Here is an 18,126-nt window from a genome sequence, read left to right as displayed (position 1 = left end):
TATAAAAATATAAAAACAGTTTGTTACAGATACATGTGTAACATTTGTATTATGATGTAAAGTGTAAACTGTTAATGATGCCTGCACTCCACAACTTAAGCTGTGACTAATTTGTATGAAGCTGTAAATTTTTTGGGATGTATCCAGAATGATGAACAGAGCTGTACATAATGTCATAATGACTGAGAAGGCCATATAAATTAACACAGAAATGCCTTGTATTTGAAAAGTGGTGATTAAATCTTAAGACAGATGACTTATCAGGGAATGACTATAAAAAATTACAGTGTGTTGTTCATCTTCTGGTATCTAGCTTATAGTATTTCAACGTACAATGTGCAAACATTTCAGTAGTGTACATAAACATTTATGAATGCATAGACTATGGTTGTTGAAATAAGCAAATAAGCATTAGAAAAGTCTTTTATTCATTGAATATTTGCTGCACTGCAAAAAATATCTTGGCAAGTGAAATTATTTTACACCTAGTCTCACTTTGAGTGTGAGGTTATTAGATTATTTACTTGCTTTAACTCTGTCACCTTCAGTACAAGAAAGTACACCAACATCACTGAGTTGAGGCCGTTCTTTGTGGTGGAATGGGCTAGAATTCCTCTAAGCTGACGTTGGGGGGCTAATCAACAGTTATAGGAAATGTTTGATTGCAGTCATTGCTGCTCAAGGGAGATCACACCGGTTACTAAAAGCAGAGAGTAACAAACGTTTGCTAATAAAGACACAGAATGTTGGATTGCACTGTTCAATAAAAGAATGAGGAAAAATTACATAATTGTGTGTCAATTTGTTGTTTTTGTCTGGTGTTATGACGCATCACATTTAGGTTTTAACGGTTCCTAAACTTTATAGCACCGCTGTAAAAACAGGTTTCATGTTTTGTCCAAATTCCGACCACCAATACACTCAAAAAGAATACGAGTGAAGGTCTGATCTGCTTTGATCTAGAGCACATTTGGGCGGTTCATTACCAATTAAAATGTGTGAATTTTCTTTTGGTTGTGGTTGTCCATTATTTTGATGTGCAATGCAAGAACTGATTACGTCTTGCAGGACAGCTTAATATGTTGCCAACTTACTAACAGTATGACTCATCATGTTCTTTGCAGTATAATGAAATACTGGCACCACTGTGAAGTATATGCAGTGCAAGCAGTTCATTCTATCCTTGGCTTGTATGAGTGCTAAATCTTTTCTGGTGCTATAAGTGTTTATTTATGCCAGACCACTGTGGCTGTGTGGGGTATTGTAATGCCCTGTGCCCACAGGCAGGTGGCACAAGCTGCTCCAGACTGGTGGGACAGGTGGCACTGGGTTCCCACAGCGGGGCCGTGGGTGGGTGCCCTCCTCCAAACCCCACCCACTCCACTTATGCATGCACTGACTCACCTGCGGACCCAGGCCAGGGAGTGCACCTCCCAGATTGGGCTGATAGGGGGGAAACCAAGACAGAGTGCGAGAAAATCGACAAACAACAGTTGAGAGCCCTGTTTTTAAACTTCCATGTAAACATGCTTTTATTATGTCGTGGATTATTTTATTTGATATAAAATCAGGAGAGAACAAAATTCTGCTTTGTGTTTTGTGATTATGTGGCTTGCCATCTCCATGCCAGTTATGAAGAGAAGGTTGTGCTGTCATTTATGATTATATTTCAAATGATGCCCATAAGACAGGATTTATAATGTAAATCGTGAAACTTGAAGACTCAAAATAAGCACATAATTTGATGTTTCTCTGACTTTTCTCACAGAACAAAATCATTACTTCTTGCCTCAGTGAGGACTGCCAGATGTCCTTAAACAGTTCAAGCTTATTTCTTCATCCTGATTAGCTTGTAGAAAGAGATCACCAGCAAAGGAAAGTGTGAATTCTAACATCAACAAAGGAGCCCCAGTGAGAGTTTTCTGTGCAGCTTTGCTTTTCTGTGACCAAAAGATTCCATCTGTGTGACTGAACCTGGGGCCGCTGTTTCTTCTCTCTAATTTACTAGCCACATTGTTGCTTTCCTTCCTTTTCCTTCTTCTGCCACCATCTCTACCCTGGTCCTGCCCTGCCTCATTTGACAAATATATCTGTGTTAAGAGGAATCACTGACATAGCATCTTGGCAGAGTATCTTGGTTTGAAGAAATATGCGGATAATTTTAACTTTGGCTGATGAATGAAAGAAACTAGCAGTATGCCCTAAATTTCTAAATCAGCACTGTAGTAAAATACCATTCTAAGTACCAAATTCATAGACCACTGACGATTGGGGGGTCAGGGGGTGCCCCCATGTATGAAAAAGTGTTGTTAAGTGCCCTCTAGAGTAGCAAATTGGCCACCCTTCACACAGGAAAAACTGATTGAGTGCCTTCTAGGGTGCCCCTTCATACAATAAATTATGGTGATATGCCCTCTAGAGAAAGAAAATTCAATAACGTGTCTCAGTGAATGCTCTCTAAAATAGAGAAAATGTGATGCAGTGCTACATAGGATGCCCTGACAATGGTCCAAACTTGATATTCCCTATGGGTGCCCTTCCAAAGGAAAAGGCTGCTGTTAGGAAGTGCCCTCTATGCTGCCCCTACATGACTGTCCCAAAGGGTGCCCCTCAGGTGGATAAAATGTGATGCAGTGCTGTAAAGGGCGTCCCTACATGTGTGAGAATGTGGGGAAGTTTCCTAACGAATTCTCAAATGGAGAAAATGTAGTGTGGTGCCTTATACACTATATGGACAAAAGCATTGGGACACCTCTCCAAATGATTGAGTTCAGGTGTTTCAGCCACACCCATTGCTAACAGGTGGATGAAATTAGGCTCATAGCCTTGCTGTCTCAATAGACAAACACTGGTAATAGAATAGGTTGTACTGATGAGCTCAGTGACTTTAAACATGGCAGTGTCACAGTGGTCTAAAGTGCACTGCCACTGGTCTCAAGCAGTGGAAACATATTTTATGGGGTGACAAATTACGCTTCTCTATCTGGCAGTCTGATGGACGAGTCTGGGTTTGGCGAATGCCAGGAGAACATTACCTGCCTGACTGCATTGTGCCGAGTGTCAAGTTCGGTGGAGGAGGGATAATGCTTTGATGCTGTTTAGGCTCCTTAGTTCCAGTGATGGGAAATCGTAATGCTTTGGCATACCAAGACATTTTTGACAATTGTATGCTTCCAACTTTGTGGGAACAGTTTGGGGAAGGCCCTTTTCTGTTCCAGCATGACTGTACCCCAGTGCACAAAGCAAGGTACATAAAGGCATGGTTGCGTGAGTTTGGTTTGGAAGAATCTGACTGGCCCGCACAGAGCCTTGAACCCAACGTCAACCCCATTAACCACATTTGAGATGAACTAGAGCGGATTTGCGAGCCAGGCCCTTTTGTCCAACATCTGTGTCTGACCTCACAAATGCTCTTCTGGATGTGTGGGCAAAAATTCCCACAGACACACTCCACAAGCTTCCCAGAAAAGTGAAAGCTGTTATACCTGCAAGGGGGGAACAAATTCCATATTAATGCCTATAGATTTAGAATGGGATGTCATAAAAGCTCCTGTTGATGTAATCTGTCTGTGTCCCAATACTTTTGTCCATGTAGTGTACTTTGATAAGATTTTAAATTTACCTCTTAAATGCTGCTTACACTCAAAAACATTGCATGGCTGCTAACAAATCTTTTCTGCGTTTTTGCAAGTGGCTGATAAGCTGGGCTAATATCTAGCTAGGATTTTGATGAAATCTCATCTGCGCTGTCCTTGTCTTATTTTTCAACGTACCCTTTAACTGTTAACTGAATTTGATAGTAAAAGTAAGGTAAATTGTTCACACAGTTAAGTTTAAAACGCTCATTCCAACTGTTATCAAATTACATCCAGTTTTGGTTGTAGCCACACCTCTTTTAGAATGTTCAGATGTCAGAGCATCTGTAGCATCCCCATACCAGTTCGTTAGGCCGTGGACGCACAGGAGGCATGGCCATGCGGAGTGGCGAGTGCGGAGCACCATGGGTACGGCTGTGGTAAGAGAGATTTTAATTTATACATAGTTGTTATAGTGCATTTCAAAGATGTATGTATTTGTTATATGTGTGCTACTGTGCTGGGCTGTGAGACAGTTGGAGCCAGTGTTGGTGCTTACCATCAGGGTGAAATGCATGGCTGTTGATGACTTACTTGCTATCTCTAATGTTTAAGTGTTGATCAGTGTCTGGTTTCATATGATTTAGCTTGGGGTAGGATTTTTTTTTCCCCAAATCGATTTGTTTTCTGCGTGTGCGTTCTCTCTGCCGATGCTCTGTTGTAGTCTATCTTCTAGTTCTATCTTTGAAATTGTGCTATAGTGTGCAAGGTATACATGTAATATATATATATGTATACATGTAGTATACAGAGATGATACTATACATATATATATATAATGTTCATATACATGAACGTTTCTTCAAGGTTGAAAAGATTAAGATTTACTATTGGTGCATTGCTAAATACTAATGTGTGTACACTGCGAGTGCTTTTAAAGATAAGTGTATCACATTTTAGCGTGGCTAAGGAGCTTGCTAACTAAACATGTACCTGGCTGAGCTGATTCTATGCTAACCTGTAGGGTTATTTTGGAAAGTAAGCAGAAGCAACAAATAAAAATGCACAAAATGCCCATAGAAAGTTTCATGTTAATTACTTTTTCAATAAACCTAAGAGTGACTATTCCTGACTGCTAGGCTCCCAAATCGTAGCTTTCTTACTGATATTGTCTGCTTAAGCATGACAATTGACATTGTCTGCATGAGTGTGTGTTTGTAAAACAAATATTTATAGTTCCCTTTGAAATGTGTATTGCCTAAGAACATGATATTAATCTTAACTGAGGATGAAGACTGTTTCATCATACATGGTGTATCATAGCTTTTTGCACGCTGGTGGGGCCCCATGTCCTGCAGTAGGTGCCCTTTTTATTTTTTCACCCCTGCCCTTCAAACAACCTGAGTCTGCTACTACAGTAATTGAAGAGCAAAGGCAAAAGACATTAAATGGAAGATGACACGAAAATAAACATTTTGTCTTGCTGCTGTGATGAATCGTGCATGGTCACGACAAAAAAAAAGGTCCATTTTGATCTCATGTTGACATGATTGTCCTCTCACCTCCCTCCGGCAGGCCTGGCTGTGTGTGTGTGTGTGTGTGTTATCAGAATCCTATTACAGGCCTGACCCCCTTGATGCCAGGCCTGTAATGGGATTCACTCATTTTCCCTCTATCCTCATTTCTCTCCACCAACACCTTTTGCTCTTTTTCTTCTTTTTACAGTGATCTTTCTTATCCATTCCTTGTCCACCTATCTTTCTGTCTTTCTTTCTTCCTCCCACACCTCCTCTTCATGCTACAGCTTTGCTGGCGTGGAGTTAAAGCAGCCAGAGTTGAGTCATCACAGTCATCAATTACCCTGCGTTTGTGTTCATCATTCAATTTCCCCCTGCTCAGTCGGCCATGCGGTCAGCCCTCTCAGCCAAATGCAGCCTCCCACCAGAGAAGCAGCCCAGTCTGTAAACGGTTATCACAGGAAGGGGGTAAAAGTGAGGTCTCCTCAATGAGTTATATTTAATGATTGCCTTAAATTTTGGTGACTAGTAGGTTAAAAAAAGATTGTGTGGATGTTGAAAAGGTGGGTAAGTACCATATCATTTCTGTATGTCCACATGCTGGGCATATAATGGGCAATGAGGTTCTTTATAGGTCTTTTATATGTATAGAATGACAGGACCAGTGTAGAGATAAAGGTCCTTGAATTATGTTTTAACCTATTGACTCACTTGAGTGTGTTTAAGTGCAGCTTTCATTGAAGCAGCTACTGAGCCTTTTGTGCGTGATAAAATGCTGTCCATAAGAAGCTGCTGAATGTGGGCTTTTTGTCAGTAGATCAAACCAATAACCTTTATGTTCTCCACTTGAACTAAGATTAACTCACAGTTTCAGTCCAGATAGCTCAATCCACAACAAAAACTATGCACATTTATTTGTGTTTTTTTGCAGACATTTTTTATGTTGAAAACAGAAAAAAAAATAGGTAATGCACATGCTACAACTTGTTCATGTGAGCCTTACATCTTAGATTAATAAACATTTTCAGTCTATAAGTCATACATACAGAATGTAATTGGTAGCGCATGTGTTTGTCAATACTCTTCAGTGTAACCTGGGGGAAAATGAATGTAACAATGCATGCAGAGGGTTATAATTTCCTGATTCACAAAGCTTTAGCATCAGTACCTCTGACACTTGTAATTGTGTGAGTTTCTTAGCTGTCATTGGTCTCTGAATTAATTTTCTCCTTTGTGTATCCTCTGAGAGTCCACATAGGGTAGAGAGTTGATAGAACTACACATGGACGTCCATACGGAGCCGCTTTTACAAGCATTTGGCAGTCTGCCTTTGTGTGCTGCAGCGTGGGTGGGTGAGGGTGTGTGGGCGCGTGTGTGTGTGAGGCATGAAGGGATTAAACAGCCACAGTGGGAGGATGGAGAGCTCAGCTGTGCAGCGTTGTGTTGTAGTAATAGACATAGCAAAATACGCTCTCACATGGAATCTCCAGTGTTCAGTCCCAAGCAAAGACGAAAATATGTTTGGGGATTTAAGACTTAACACAACATTGTTGCATGTTTTGTGTAAACTCACATTCATACAGGTCCCTCCTTTTCCTCTGGGACATATCCATTCTCCTGTTTCCAGTAGAAAGATAGCTGCAAAGATCCTCAAAAACACAAGAACAAGCTGGGGGAGATATGGCTTTGGAATGGTTAATTTCCACCCTCCCTTCCTCTCGCTCTGGGATTTGACATCACACCGCAGCTGCAGCCAATCGTCTTGTTCGTCCTGCCCCCTCACTGCTCTTCTTTTCCACCTCCTGCCATTGGCACGTTATATACCACACACAGACCAGTTAGGATAGTGTTCAGTGTGCTGCTGCTGCTGATTCACAATGCAGAGCACGGTAACACAGGACAGCAGAAAGAGACAGGGGCTGTGAGTGGATTTCTCTCTTTCGCGATCTTGCACCTCTTGCTTTCTTAGGTCTAGGCTTTGTCTATTTTTTGTGAAACCAGCGCTGGCTTCCAAGAGCAGCAGAGGCAGTCCCTCTGCAGCGAGGTTTTAGCCCCACAGCTCTCCAACTTTTAAGATGGGCTGCACCACGGGGCACCTGGCTTGCCAGCCCCAGCCCCCTGGCGCTCTCAGCCAGGAGGGCCAATCTCAGGAGGGCACAGCCAAAGTCCCAGAGGTTCTGTCTTCTCTAGAAAGACTCTCACAGGCTACAGGGGGCATGGAGAAATCCTGGTACCGCTGCATCTTCCCTTTCGGCATTATCTCGCTGGTGATCGGGGTGGCTGGCACCAGTGTAACCTACACCTACAATGACCTCCCTCAGACTAAAGTGGTGTCTGTGGTTCTGCTGATTGTTGGACTGGTTCTGGTGCTGATGGCCACTGCCTGCTGGACAGCCCACAAGAAGAAACGCAGGAAAAAGAAGGAAGGAGGTCCCTTTACTGGCGAGCAGTGTCCTCTTTGAGCAGAGATCCAATCGAGGAAGACACTCTGGATTGGGAGTACAGGGGAGGCTCTTAGCCCTGAAAAAGCCACCTCATCTTCTTTAAACATTTTTTGGTCCACTTGTTCACTCAGGTAGCATGAATGCTCAAAGAGTGCAGATGGACACTGTGTTCAGAACACCACCCCAGGGAGCAGTGGAGCCCACCGGACAGGCTTGAGGGTTTGCCGGAGTCACACACACAGTTTACTGCTACTCAGCAGGTGTCTAGTATCAAAACAACTCCGAAGAGAACACACACAATTGTGCACACCCACACAGGACACTTAACACTCGTGGTCTGAAACACCATGTCATTGCTGGAGCCACTGCTGCCGTCAACACCGCTGTCAGTCCCTGGCATTCCTGCCATCAGGCCATGTGGCTACTCCTCACCAGTACCAAAGAAGTGGGCCAGAGAGGGCAACTGGACACCGCGTCGAAAGAGGAGTGCAGCCCCGTCACCATCGCACGTCATTCTCCTGTCCTGTGACACCGTAGCAATGTGTGAGCTTTTTTACGCAACAGGAGAGTGGAACCTGAGATGAGGGCCCACTAGTCCTTACTGGCAGCTGTGGATGAGGAGGGGGGGGGGCATGGGCTGGAGGGGTCGGAAATGTATGTGAGTGTATCTTTGTGTCAGAAGTAGACAAGTGTGAGGCCAGGAAGATGGAAGAGAGCGAGCATGACACCTGCTCTCTGTCCTCATCCTCTGTCAGAGTTTGCAGATGTCAGATAGAGTGCTTTGTGGGTCTGGTGTATTTTCAACAGACTCATTTTTTCTCTACCAAAACTCACTTTGTTTGCATGCACCTTTCTCTGGTTATTAACTCTCAGGATCTGCAAGAACAGCATACAGAGCTGCTTTGTGAGGAAAACGACCAAGGAGGACTATAATAGGGACATAGCTCTAGTGACAAACCCATGGCCCAAAGCCCTGTTGTTCAGCATTTGAAAAAGGGAGTCTTGTCTCCAGAGACAAGACTTCATTTCCTCCCTCACAGAGAAATGGGATTACTGGAGGAAATACGAGAAAAAAACACCCACAGGGGGACACCAGATGTCAGAACTTTCATCAGAGTTTCCTCCCATTCAGTGCCTTGAGCAAACGGGACTCAAGTATGTACAGTATTTTCTTACCCCGATTTCTCTGTCTTCTCTCTCTACAAACCTGTCAGCCAGTGTCAGCATTTCCATTCAAGCTAAGCCCCATTACTGTGTCATTACAGACCTGAGGGGGGAACTGTTCCATGCTGCCCCCCTCCTATGCCCCTATCTTCCACTCTCCCAGCTCATAAACCCCTTCAGCATTACCATTGCCCCAGCCTGGCCCCCGCAATGGCTGCATTTCACATCCATCTTCGTGTCGGAAATACAGATCATTATACAATGTCTGGGATTCTCTCCATTTGGAGAGAGAATTACCTCCGACTGCTCAGTTGTAGACCAATAAAAGGATCAGAGTAATGGAGTCGACAGGTTTGTCACAGCATTGGCTTTTCCTAGCCATCAGTACAGTATTTTCTGTAGTCTCTGCCTTTGAATCAGAGAATTGGTTTGTGAACTCTTGTGAATGCTGTTCATGTGTTTTGGACATTGGAAAAATATGTGTCAAAGCCTCTTACTTTACAGATGAAAATATTTGGCAGGGAGGTGGTTGTACACTGGGTAACCTAATTTGTTTGCCCATATGGTTGGTTAGAAAAGAGTTCCCTTGAGTAATTTGAGACCAGTACTAAGAAGAATCTTGTCTGCTATGTGTGGAGTGATGGTCCAGATAGAGGATAATGCTCTAATCCTGGAGTGAAACATTATTGATCAGGCTGAAATTGATTCCATGAAACAGTGGATCTGGTGCTTAAAACCTTCTTGCCTGTACAGCAAAAGAAACAAAATTCAGTGGACAAAAAGGATGATAAGAATAGCATTAAGAGAAACAGAACCTTGATAGGCGATACTTGAAAAGACAGTTGGTTGTGTTTTTTTTTGTTGAGCTGTTTATGGTTCTTCTCTTTTATTAGGAGTGGTTCATGCTGACAAGTGCCTCAGTTGACTCTGTAGAATGTGTCTTATAGAAAAGTATGTTCACTTGGTGGCCATCTTGGCAATGCTACTAGACAGTTATTTCCAGTCATGCAAAACCAGACCCCATGTCTCTGACAAACATCTTATAAAAAACCTGATAAAAAAATCTTATAAATTGCTTGTAGCTTTGGGCTCAAATAATGCAATTGGGTTGTTCTAGCTACTGTGCTTGAGCAGATCCCGATAATGAGGGGGGCCATCCCTGCTAATAGTTTTACAAGCAAGCCGATCAACTTTTTTTTTTGAAGGGCAGGACTTTTCCTGTAAACAGACGCCGTGTTGAGTGTTATGAGCTTTCCCATTCACATTTTAAACAGCCACCTGTCTCCTCCTTCATAATGTCTCTGATGTGTCATATGTTTAAGCCGTTATAAACTAGGTTTGATAAAGTAGGTTGTGATTTCATGGTTTCCATGAAATTAATTACAAGGGATTGTACCTTTAGTCACGTCACTATTTTGGTCTCAAATGTAGTGCCTTTGTTGGATGTAAATTCTGTAATATATTTAACGCTGCCTTCACATTTTATTATATCTGAATGTCTGACTTCAACAGACCAACTCTTCTTTCTCCTCGGGAGTGATGTATATGCACAGAATGTCTCTTAAGCTCCAAATATTCACAAGAAAGTCTCTGAATGTTGGACTGTACACTGTTTAAAGGGGTACTCCGGCCAATGTTTAAAATGTAACCATTGCTACATCTGTTGAAAACATGCCTACTTATCTCCTACAGTGGTGCCACAGTAGTTCAAAGAGTGAGATTTTCTGGTTAAAAAACTAGGAAAATCCCCTTCAGAATATGTATCTTAAGGGTGAGAAGAACTTACAAGGACAACAAGCTTATAAGCACTACAAATACTCCCCGCCCCCCCAGAAGCTGGTTAATACGGGAGGAAACCAGATAGCTAATGTTAACCAATAGGAAGCAAAATATCATATCTGTATTAATTAGTCTCTATATCAGTGCATTTCCTTATTGCCATAGAGGAGATTCCCAATAATTGTTTGATGAATTTGCGTAATGCATGCTGGGTATTGTAATGAGAGAACATTGATGGACAAAAGACAACAAAACATACAAAATAGTGAAATCTGTCAAAGTGATGAGGCTGAGGGGTGTAATCCTACACTGCAGAATACCACATAACCTTACAGATAACATATGAAATGTTAATCGTCGGCCAGAATACTGCTTCAGATTTAGTGCAGAGTGGAATTGTTTTGATAGAAAAGACTGCAGGGACCAGGAGTGGTAGACAATAGGGGGTAACTCAAACTCGGAATTCATTCAAGGAATTTATATTGGTCAGCCACCCAAGGGCTTGTTTACACAAAACATCCGAAATTAGATATTAAGGAATGAGTCATCATCAATTATATTTAATAAGCTTAAGGAATTATCCAAGAGGAAGGCATGGTAGCCTTCTAATTGTCAGTGAGGGATGGTATGTTTTAGAAATTGTTGATATTCACCAGATGATCTTTCATCTGTGACATAGGAGACAACATAGAGTAGACACACTGTACATGACACAGGTGATATTTTTTCAGTGTGTTCAGATGGAGCTGATTCTGAGAGGCCTCTATGTAAGGGTTGTATAATCAAGAATGGCAGGCTGTAGTGAAAGGCTGTTATTCCACAGGTTCTCCAAGGTCTTCATCACTTGGCCTGTATTCCTTGGGAGCCAGACAGGGAGAGATATAAAAAAAAGGTAGAGTGGAAAGGATAGCTGGAGGGAACTGGGCAATTTCATTGAGAAAAAACAGAGTGGAAGGAACCTGCTGCGTGCTTGGAGTACAGAATCATTTGCAACCAGGGACCTATATGTCTCTCTCTCTCTCTCTCTCTCTCTCTTTCTCTCTCTCTCTCTCTCTCTCTCTCTCTCTCTCTCTCTCTCTTGTTTTGAATCCTTGTTTTAGTACAATGTTGACAGTGACAGATTTTTATAACTGTTGTGTAATATTTGTTTATTCTCTCTAAAAATGTAAAAGGGAAAAGCTACCTCTTTCTCTGGGGGTATACCTTAATCTGATTCGCTGCAGAATATTGACTGTCACTAGCTGAAGGCAGTTATATGCCTGTCTGTGATCTGTATTGTATTCAGCATGTAAATACCAATTACATATATTTATATATTTATACTAGCAGATTTTGAAATTGTATTAAAGAAATGTCAAGTGAGAAGGTCTGTATGTCATTTTTATAGGAGGTAATAAAAACAACACATGATGGTTTATTCAATTGTTATTAAATCCTGAAAAAAAAGAAAAAAAACATGAAGCTCCACTGTTTCACATGAAAAAAGTCAGTACTCTCATACTGCTCTGCTGGTTTTCAAAGATCTATACAGATAAAGGCAGAGTATTCAAAAGGGATGACTTGGTTTCTTTGAAGATCACTTTTGGTTTGTTATAATGTTGCATTCATTATCAATTTTCTAAAATGCCATCAGATCCATTGCTGCATTAAACATTTTCAAGGAAGAAAAAAATCAAAACAAATTTTTTGTGCTTTGGTGTAGAACCTTATTCAATGAAGTAGAATACAGAAAAGAAAAATCACTTGCTAATTGTAACACTGTAACAAGGCCCTATATCTTGGTCCCATCTCGGGACACCCACTGAATACAGTTGAGTTTTTTTTATGTATTACTTTCTAGGCTGACGTTATTTTTTCATTCCTATCCATTTACAAAAGTTATAACAACACTACAAGTTTACTAACTGAGACTCAGAATGATCCCAGAAATTATTTAAATCCCAGAAATTATTTAAATTAAGCAAGTAAAAGTACTTAAATATTAGTGTCTCTTTCCATTGCGTATGTTAGTATATAGTATTTTCTTTAGGTTAGTATTGAGTTGCATGTCCCAGATGACAGCAAAGTCTTCTAAGCTTGTTGGAGATCACTGGTTTGAACTTGATATGTGCATTTGGACTAGTGTCCCTTCATGTTTTGTTTTGAAGTAAAATGAGGGGTTTGGTGAATGTTCTCTAGTTCATTATTATTTATTTGGACCTAAAGTATTGATTGATATTGTACTATAGCTGGATGTATAGCATAGTTGTACTACGTGCTTTTGAATATGGTAAAGCACAGTTTTCATAATACATTAACAAATTATAAAAAAAAAAGGAAAGAAAATCATCATGATGATGATGATGATGATGATAATGATGGTCCAAAATGGTGAGGTCCAAAAATTACTTTTGAGTATATGCACATTTAGCTTTTCATACACAGTATTAAACTCTATTTTCAAGGAATTTGTTGGAGCATTATGGCAAAAAGATAATTCTGACTGTTCACCTGCTTGTATACCTACCTGTACTTTTGTTCAATGTATAGTCTGCAGTCAAAATTGACCTTGTTAGCCCATGCCACCTGATCATATTAAACATGATTCAGCGTAAATATAAATTAAAGGCAATAACATTTGCCTGCCGCTGAACAGTCTTTAATCACTCCTCATGCACTGGCAGGTGGGGAAAATCTTTTTTTGATTTATGATTTACGTTCTTGACTTTTTTTACATTGACTTTTCAAAATATCTGCTGAATTACATGGGTAAGAGGTAAATAAAGTCATTGTGAGTGGTAAGATCTGAAAGGCTTCACTGTAGAAAAAACATAAGATAGAATTGTTCACAGTGGTGGAGATAGGAACTAGACATCCAAAGCTTTTAATGTCTCTAAAAGCTACGACACAAAGTTATTAGATGAAAGATTTAGAAATACATCATACTGATTCCTGATTGGTCAGGAAAGAAGCAATAGTACCCAAATAAAAGTGATTTATGACTATTTTACGACTATTTTATCCAGTGTTGTAGTCAAGACCAAGATGTTTGAATTTTGCAACCAATGAACATCAATGAAGAAATAATACCTAGTTAAGCCACTGTGGAAAGGATCAATTAGATCCTCAACAGGCAGTGAACAGATTGTATTTAAACATGTAGAGAAAGGACTATTTTATTCTGTTTGAAGTTTTTGTTGACATTCAATAATGATAGAAAAAGTTTATCTAATTACCTCAAATGGAGGCACTACACTTAACTGGTCTCGACCCCAATTTCCAAAACTGAGACAAGGCTACAACACTAATTTTATCATGATCAGTATTACATATAAAACTCATAAGACACGTGTGGGTTCACTGGTTGTTTTAGGGGAAAAAAAACTTTGTGTCCCTTTTTTAAATTGTGAGTCATTTGGTTACTTTTGCCTTATGTATTTGTTTTTTGACCATGTTGTCCAAGCATTTAAGACCCCTGGCTCCTATCATCACCCTTGAAAAGAAATAAGAGTCAGTAAGTTTGCCTTGTTTTCAGTGCATGAGCTAAGCCTAGCCCAGTTAGGCTGTCAGTGGAGATTGCACATTGAATACACTGTAGTCTACAGTAAGGCATAATCTGTCTGGCAAAGGAGGCTGTTGTGTTTTTTATAACCTGTCTGTCCTTTCACCTTCCCTATTTTGATCTCTCATAATGATGTCAGGGCCTGGCAACTGCTCATCTATAAACTCCACAGAGGTACGAAGAAAGAACAAGCTGGATGAGAACTGGCAGAGCTTCTAACACCACTCCCACTCAGGATCTATTGGGTTATTGCTAGCTAGCGAGTGTGCTTATCTGCAAGTAGTCTATTAACTTTTCCAACCCTTTACTATGGATGCATATCAGTATCAAAATTAAAAAGAAAATGTAATATGCAAAATGGCAATGTAATTCTAAATTGGACTTAAAGTTTCTCACTCATATATGTTTGGGCTTAAAATGAAAGGTCAAATGAATTAATTCCATTTATCTTTGCCATTTGGTGCGCTAGTATTGACCTTTCATTTACACAAAGATTTCAAAAACATTTAGAGAGTGCAAATGCAAATAAGTTAAATTACATTTTAATTATCATTTTGACACTATTATTGCATAATCACATAAGACATAAATATGCCATTCTGGAAATGCATATTAATTTAATTTCAATAAAGCAACTCATGAAGCATCTAAATCTTTGAGTAAATGAAATGTCAATACTAGTGCACCAATGGCAAATGTAAATGGAATTATTGAATTTGAATTTTCATTTGTAGCCCAAACTTGAATGTACGAGTGGAAAATTTTAATTCAAACTTAGGATTTCATTGCAATTTTGCATATTATTTTTTCCGTTTAATACTGATATGCTTCCATACTTCACCCCCCCCTCTCCTCTTGTAATGGATTCGAACAGTGCCTCCATTAGACAGCAACAGGTGACTGCATAGAAGAAGCACTGTGCCAAAGCATCAAGGAGACAGAACTTTCCCTGCACTCGTGTTTCCCTACAAAAGAAAGTGAAATGACAAATGAAGCCCAGTGGCTGGGTAGCGTGTGAGCATTTGAACAGGAAGCGCACTGATTCAGGGAAAAGGGGAAAGGGCGAGCATGGGGCAGAGGAGGAGGCGACGGCTTTGTGATGGTCAGCACAGATTACAGGAATTCTGGCCCACCAACCTTTTCCTCCCTCTCCACCCAGTCTTGGCTCTGTTAGCACGACATCTCTTTCCTGCCTTCACATTCACATGTTCACTGGGGCAGTGAGTTCTCCCTTCACCATGACTGATTATTGGTTTTTACATTGGGACAACTACATTGTATGGCAATATTACCAAATGGAAATTCCTTCTCGCAACAACCTTTTCTGTACTTGGCAGGCGTGGAAATAATACAGGAAAACTAAACTTGATTGCAAGCAGAAATAGTGTCAAAATCTTCCTCAAAAAATGTAGCTGTATGGAGGCAAAATATACAAGTGAAAATCAAATGTATAAAATAAATATTTTAATAAACAAATATATTTTTGCAGTAAAAGTACAAGTAATCAATTTCAGTAATACTCAAGCAAAGTACAGATGTTCCAAAATAATACTTAAGTTTAGTAATGTAGCCTACATTTAAAGTAAATGGGGTATAATGAACTTTATTGATAAAACATTCAAAACTTTATTGCAAATATATACCTTATTATCAGATATAGTACTGAATCTGGTCTATGTGGATCTATCACACAAATACTTCACTCACCTGTCCCTAAACTAGCTTTGACAGGCGACCTGCTGCTTGATCTAATCTTTTAAAGAAAATCAAATTATGAACTCTTAGAAGTGTGCACGTGTGGAGCTTGCATGTGTGTTATTGCCTTTTCTCAACACCGCCTTTTTGGGGTAAAATGACAGAGAAATAATAAGCTTCTCTGAGAGCAATCAGAGTGTAAATGGGCAAACAAGAAACAGCAATGGTAAATTGTCTGTTAAGAGTGCAGAGTGAACTCTGCCAGATGTTCTCAGGCACTTATCCGGCAATTGAGCGGTGCAAGTTTCCTGGAAAACTGCATGCTTTGATTTCCCCCCATCATCAAAATCAGGTCACACAGGGAAATGTTAAAGAACAAATTGTTAAAGCTTCACTCCACCATGAGGCAAATGCTTTTGCTGTCAATACTTAGAAACAGTCAAAGTGCAAACAAATGAAGGCTTATTACTTATTTCTTTGAGCCACTGGCTATTGGTTCCTATGTCCCATTCTGTAATGATGCATTTGAAGGTCACTACCATGCATCTTTTGTTGTCCTTAGCTTTTTAGCAAATTTAAGGCTGTATTTAATGGTCCCACACTGCAGACTTTGGAAATGAGGTGACCCAGAGCTACTGTTTAAAGGGCACATACAATGGACATTCAAAATTTCCTTGCTTTTTTGAAGTGAAATAGTTTCATGCAGTTTATAAACAAAAGTTTCAAAATGTACCATTCATTTCCCAGACCTTATACACAAAACAGACTTTTACATTGATGTTTTTGTGATGTCACAAAATCCAACACATACATATATCTGCCCATTTAGCCTAGAGCAGATTAGCCCACCAATTCACGTTGAAGTAATAAAGCGTGTTTCACAGGTCACAGGCCAGCCGATCAGAAGTGTTTATATATATATATATATATATATATATATATATATATATATATATATATATATATACATATCAGTCTTAAAGACGCAGAAACAAAAAAAGCCTGGTTAATCTAGCTAGTCTTGGTGCTGAATTTTTTTTTAAACATGAACAAATTCCCTCATCTGTAAGAATCAGCTAATAGACTATTTAGAATTCGAAATTATTTGGAAATTAACCAATGGATAGAAAGATTCATATTTTACTAAGAGTACCATCATTTTTTCAGTACACTGATTTATATTAGTTGGTAATATTGCAGTGGAAGTGTCCTTTATGTTTGTTATCTAACTGGCAATAAAAAGTGGTGGTCAGCCAAAAGTAGGAGTTATTCAGAAAGTGTCACTATTCACCATTCTATCAAATTAGTTCAAACTGCTTTCCCGCACTAAAAAAAAAAGGGAAAACAAATTAAATATTCAGATTTTAGATATTTACAAGGATTACGTTATTATCTATTTCTAAATTATTAATTGAGATTGTAATACGTTCCCAAAAACATATTTCACAATTAAAACTTGTGAAAATAATAAAATACATTTTGAAAGGTTGAAAGGTTTTGAATTATTAAAAGCTTAATTTTTAAATAAAAAAACTGCATTAGAAAAATGCTGTCCCATGTTTTTGTGTCCTCAATACAAAGAGTTTTAGTCCATATGGCAGAGCCTTATTTTAGCCTCAATCCTGCATTTTAGAGCAAGAAGTGAGACTAAGTAAACTTTTTAGTGTTTTAATGAAAATGTCATCATGTGTGTGAAGCTACTTAAAGCTGTGTTTGCTAGTCATGTACTGGCTAGCGTTTTTTGAGTTATGCATTTGAGTTACGCGTCCCTTCATTTTTCATGTGGTTACAAGGTTGACACTGTAACAATAGAAGAACCTTCTGGTAATATATAGTACCCTTTTCAAAAAGATTCTCTATAGAACCATATACAACACATTCTTCATCAATCCGAAGAACCATTTAACAATGCAAAGAACACTTTCAGCATGCAGGAGGTTTTTTGGGTTTTCCTGGTTCTATACAGAACCATTGTCTTTATTAAAGAACCCTTGAAGAACCATCTGTTTCAAGAGTGCAGCCATATTGAGGCCTGAATTTTGTTTGTGCTTTTATCCATTTTTATACATATAGTGTCAGAAACCATGAAAGCATGTCTATTTGAGATTACTAAACATCTTGATATAGTTTGAAGGAAGTATGTGAGGATTTAGAGACTGCACAGTGCTAACTGGTTGCTATGAGCTTCTATTAACTGCCTTGTGGCTTCAGTGCAAAACTAGAAAGATAACTTCAGGCACAATAGTCTTGGGTGACTGATAACAATCGGGGAAAGGGGAAACTGTAAATTTGATTTTCGCTGGACTGCTTTTACTCTAATTAGCACATGTGAATTGCTCTGAGAGAAATTAATCAATGTGACCACATTTGCTTGCCAACAAGCCATGGGCGCTGGGGGTTCGAAAATAGCA

General features: G+C 39.6%; 1 protein-coding gene across 1 annotated transcript; it reads left to right on the top strand.

Annotated features, from left to right (window-relative positions):
* Positions 1–6,508: 6,508 nt before the first annotated feature.
* Positions 6,509–10,369, top strand: LOC118821656 (transmembrane protein 100). Its single transcript, XM_036590370.1, has one exon. The coding sequence runs from the start codon at positions 7,168–7,170 to the stop codon at positions 7,552–7,554; it is 387 nt and encodes a 128-aa protein (XP_036446263.1). The 5' UTR covers positions 6,509–7,167; the 3' UTR covers positions 7,555–10,369.
* The last annotated feature ends 7,757 nt before the right edge of the window (positions 10,370–18,126 follow it).

Source organism: Colossoma macropomum, unplaced genomic scaffold (genome assembly GCF_904425465.1).
Source record: "Colossoma macropomum unplaced genomic scaffold, Colossoma_macropomum, whole genome shotgun sequence".
NCBI classification, from domain to species: domain Eukaryota; kingdom Metazoa; phylum Chordata; class Actinopteri; order Characiformes; family Serrasalmidae; genus Colossoma; species Colossoma macropomum.
Note: the sequence above shows the minus strand (reverse complement) of the source record. Positions and strands in the feature narration are given on the sequence as shown.

Excerpts from the sequence above, each read along its gene's own strand:
- LOC118821656 (XM_036590370.1), top strand. The coding sequence starts at position 7,168 with ATGGGCTGCACCACGGGGCACCTGGCTTGCCAGCCCCAGCCCCCTGGC.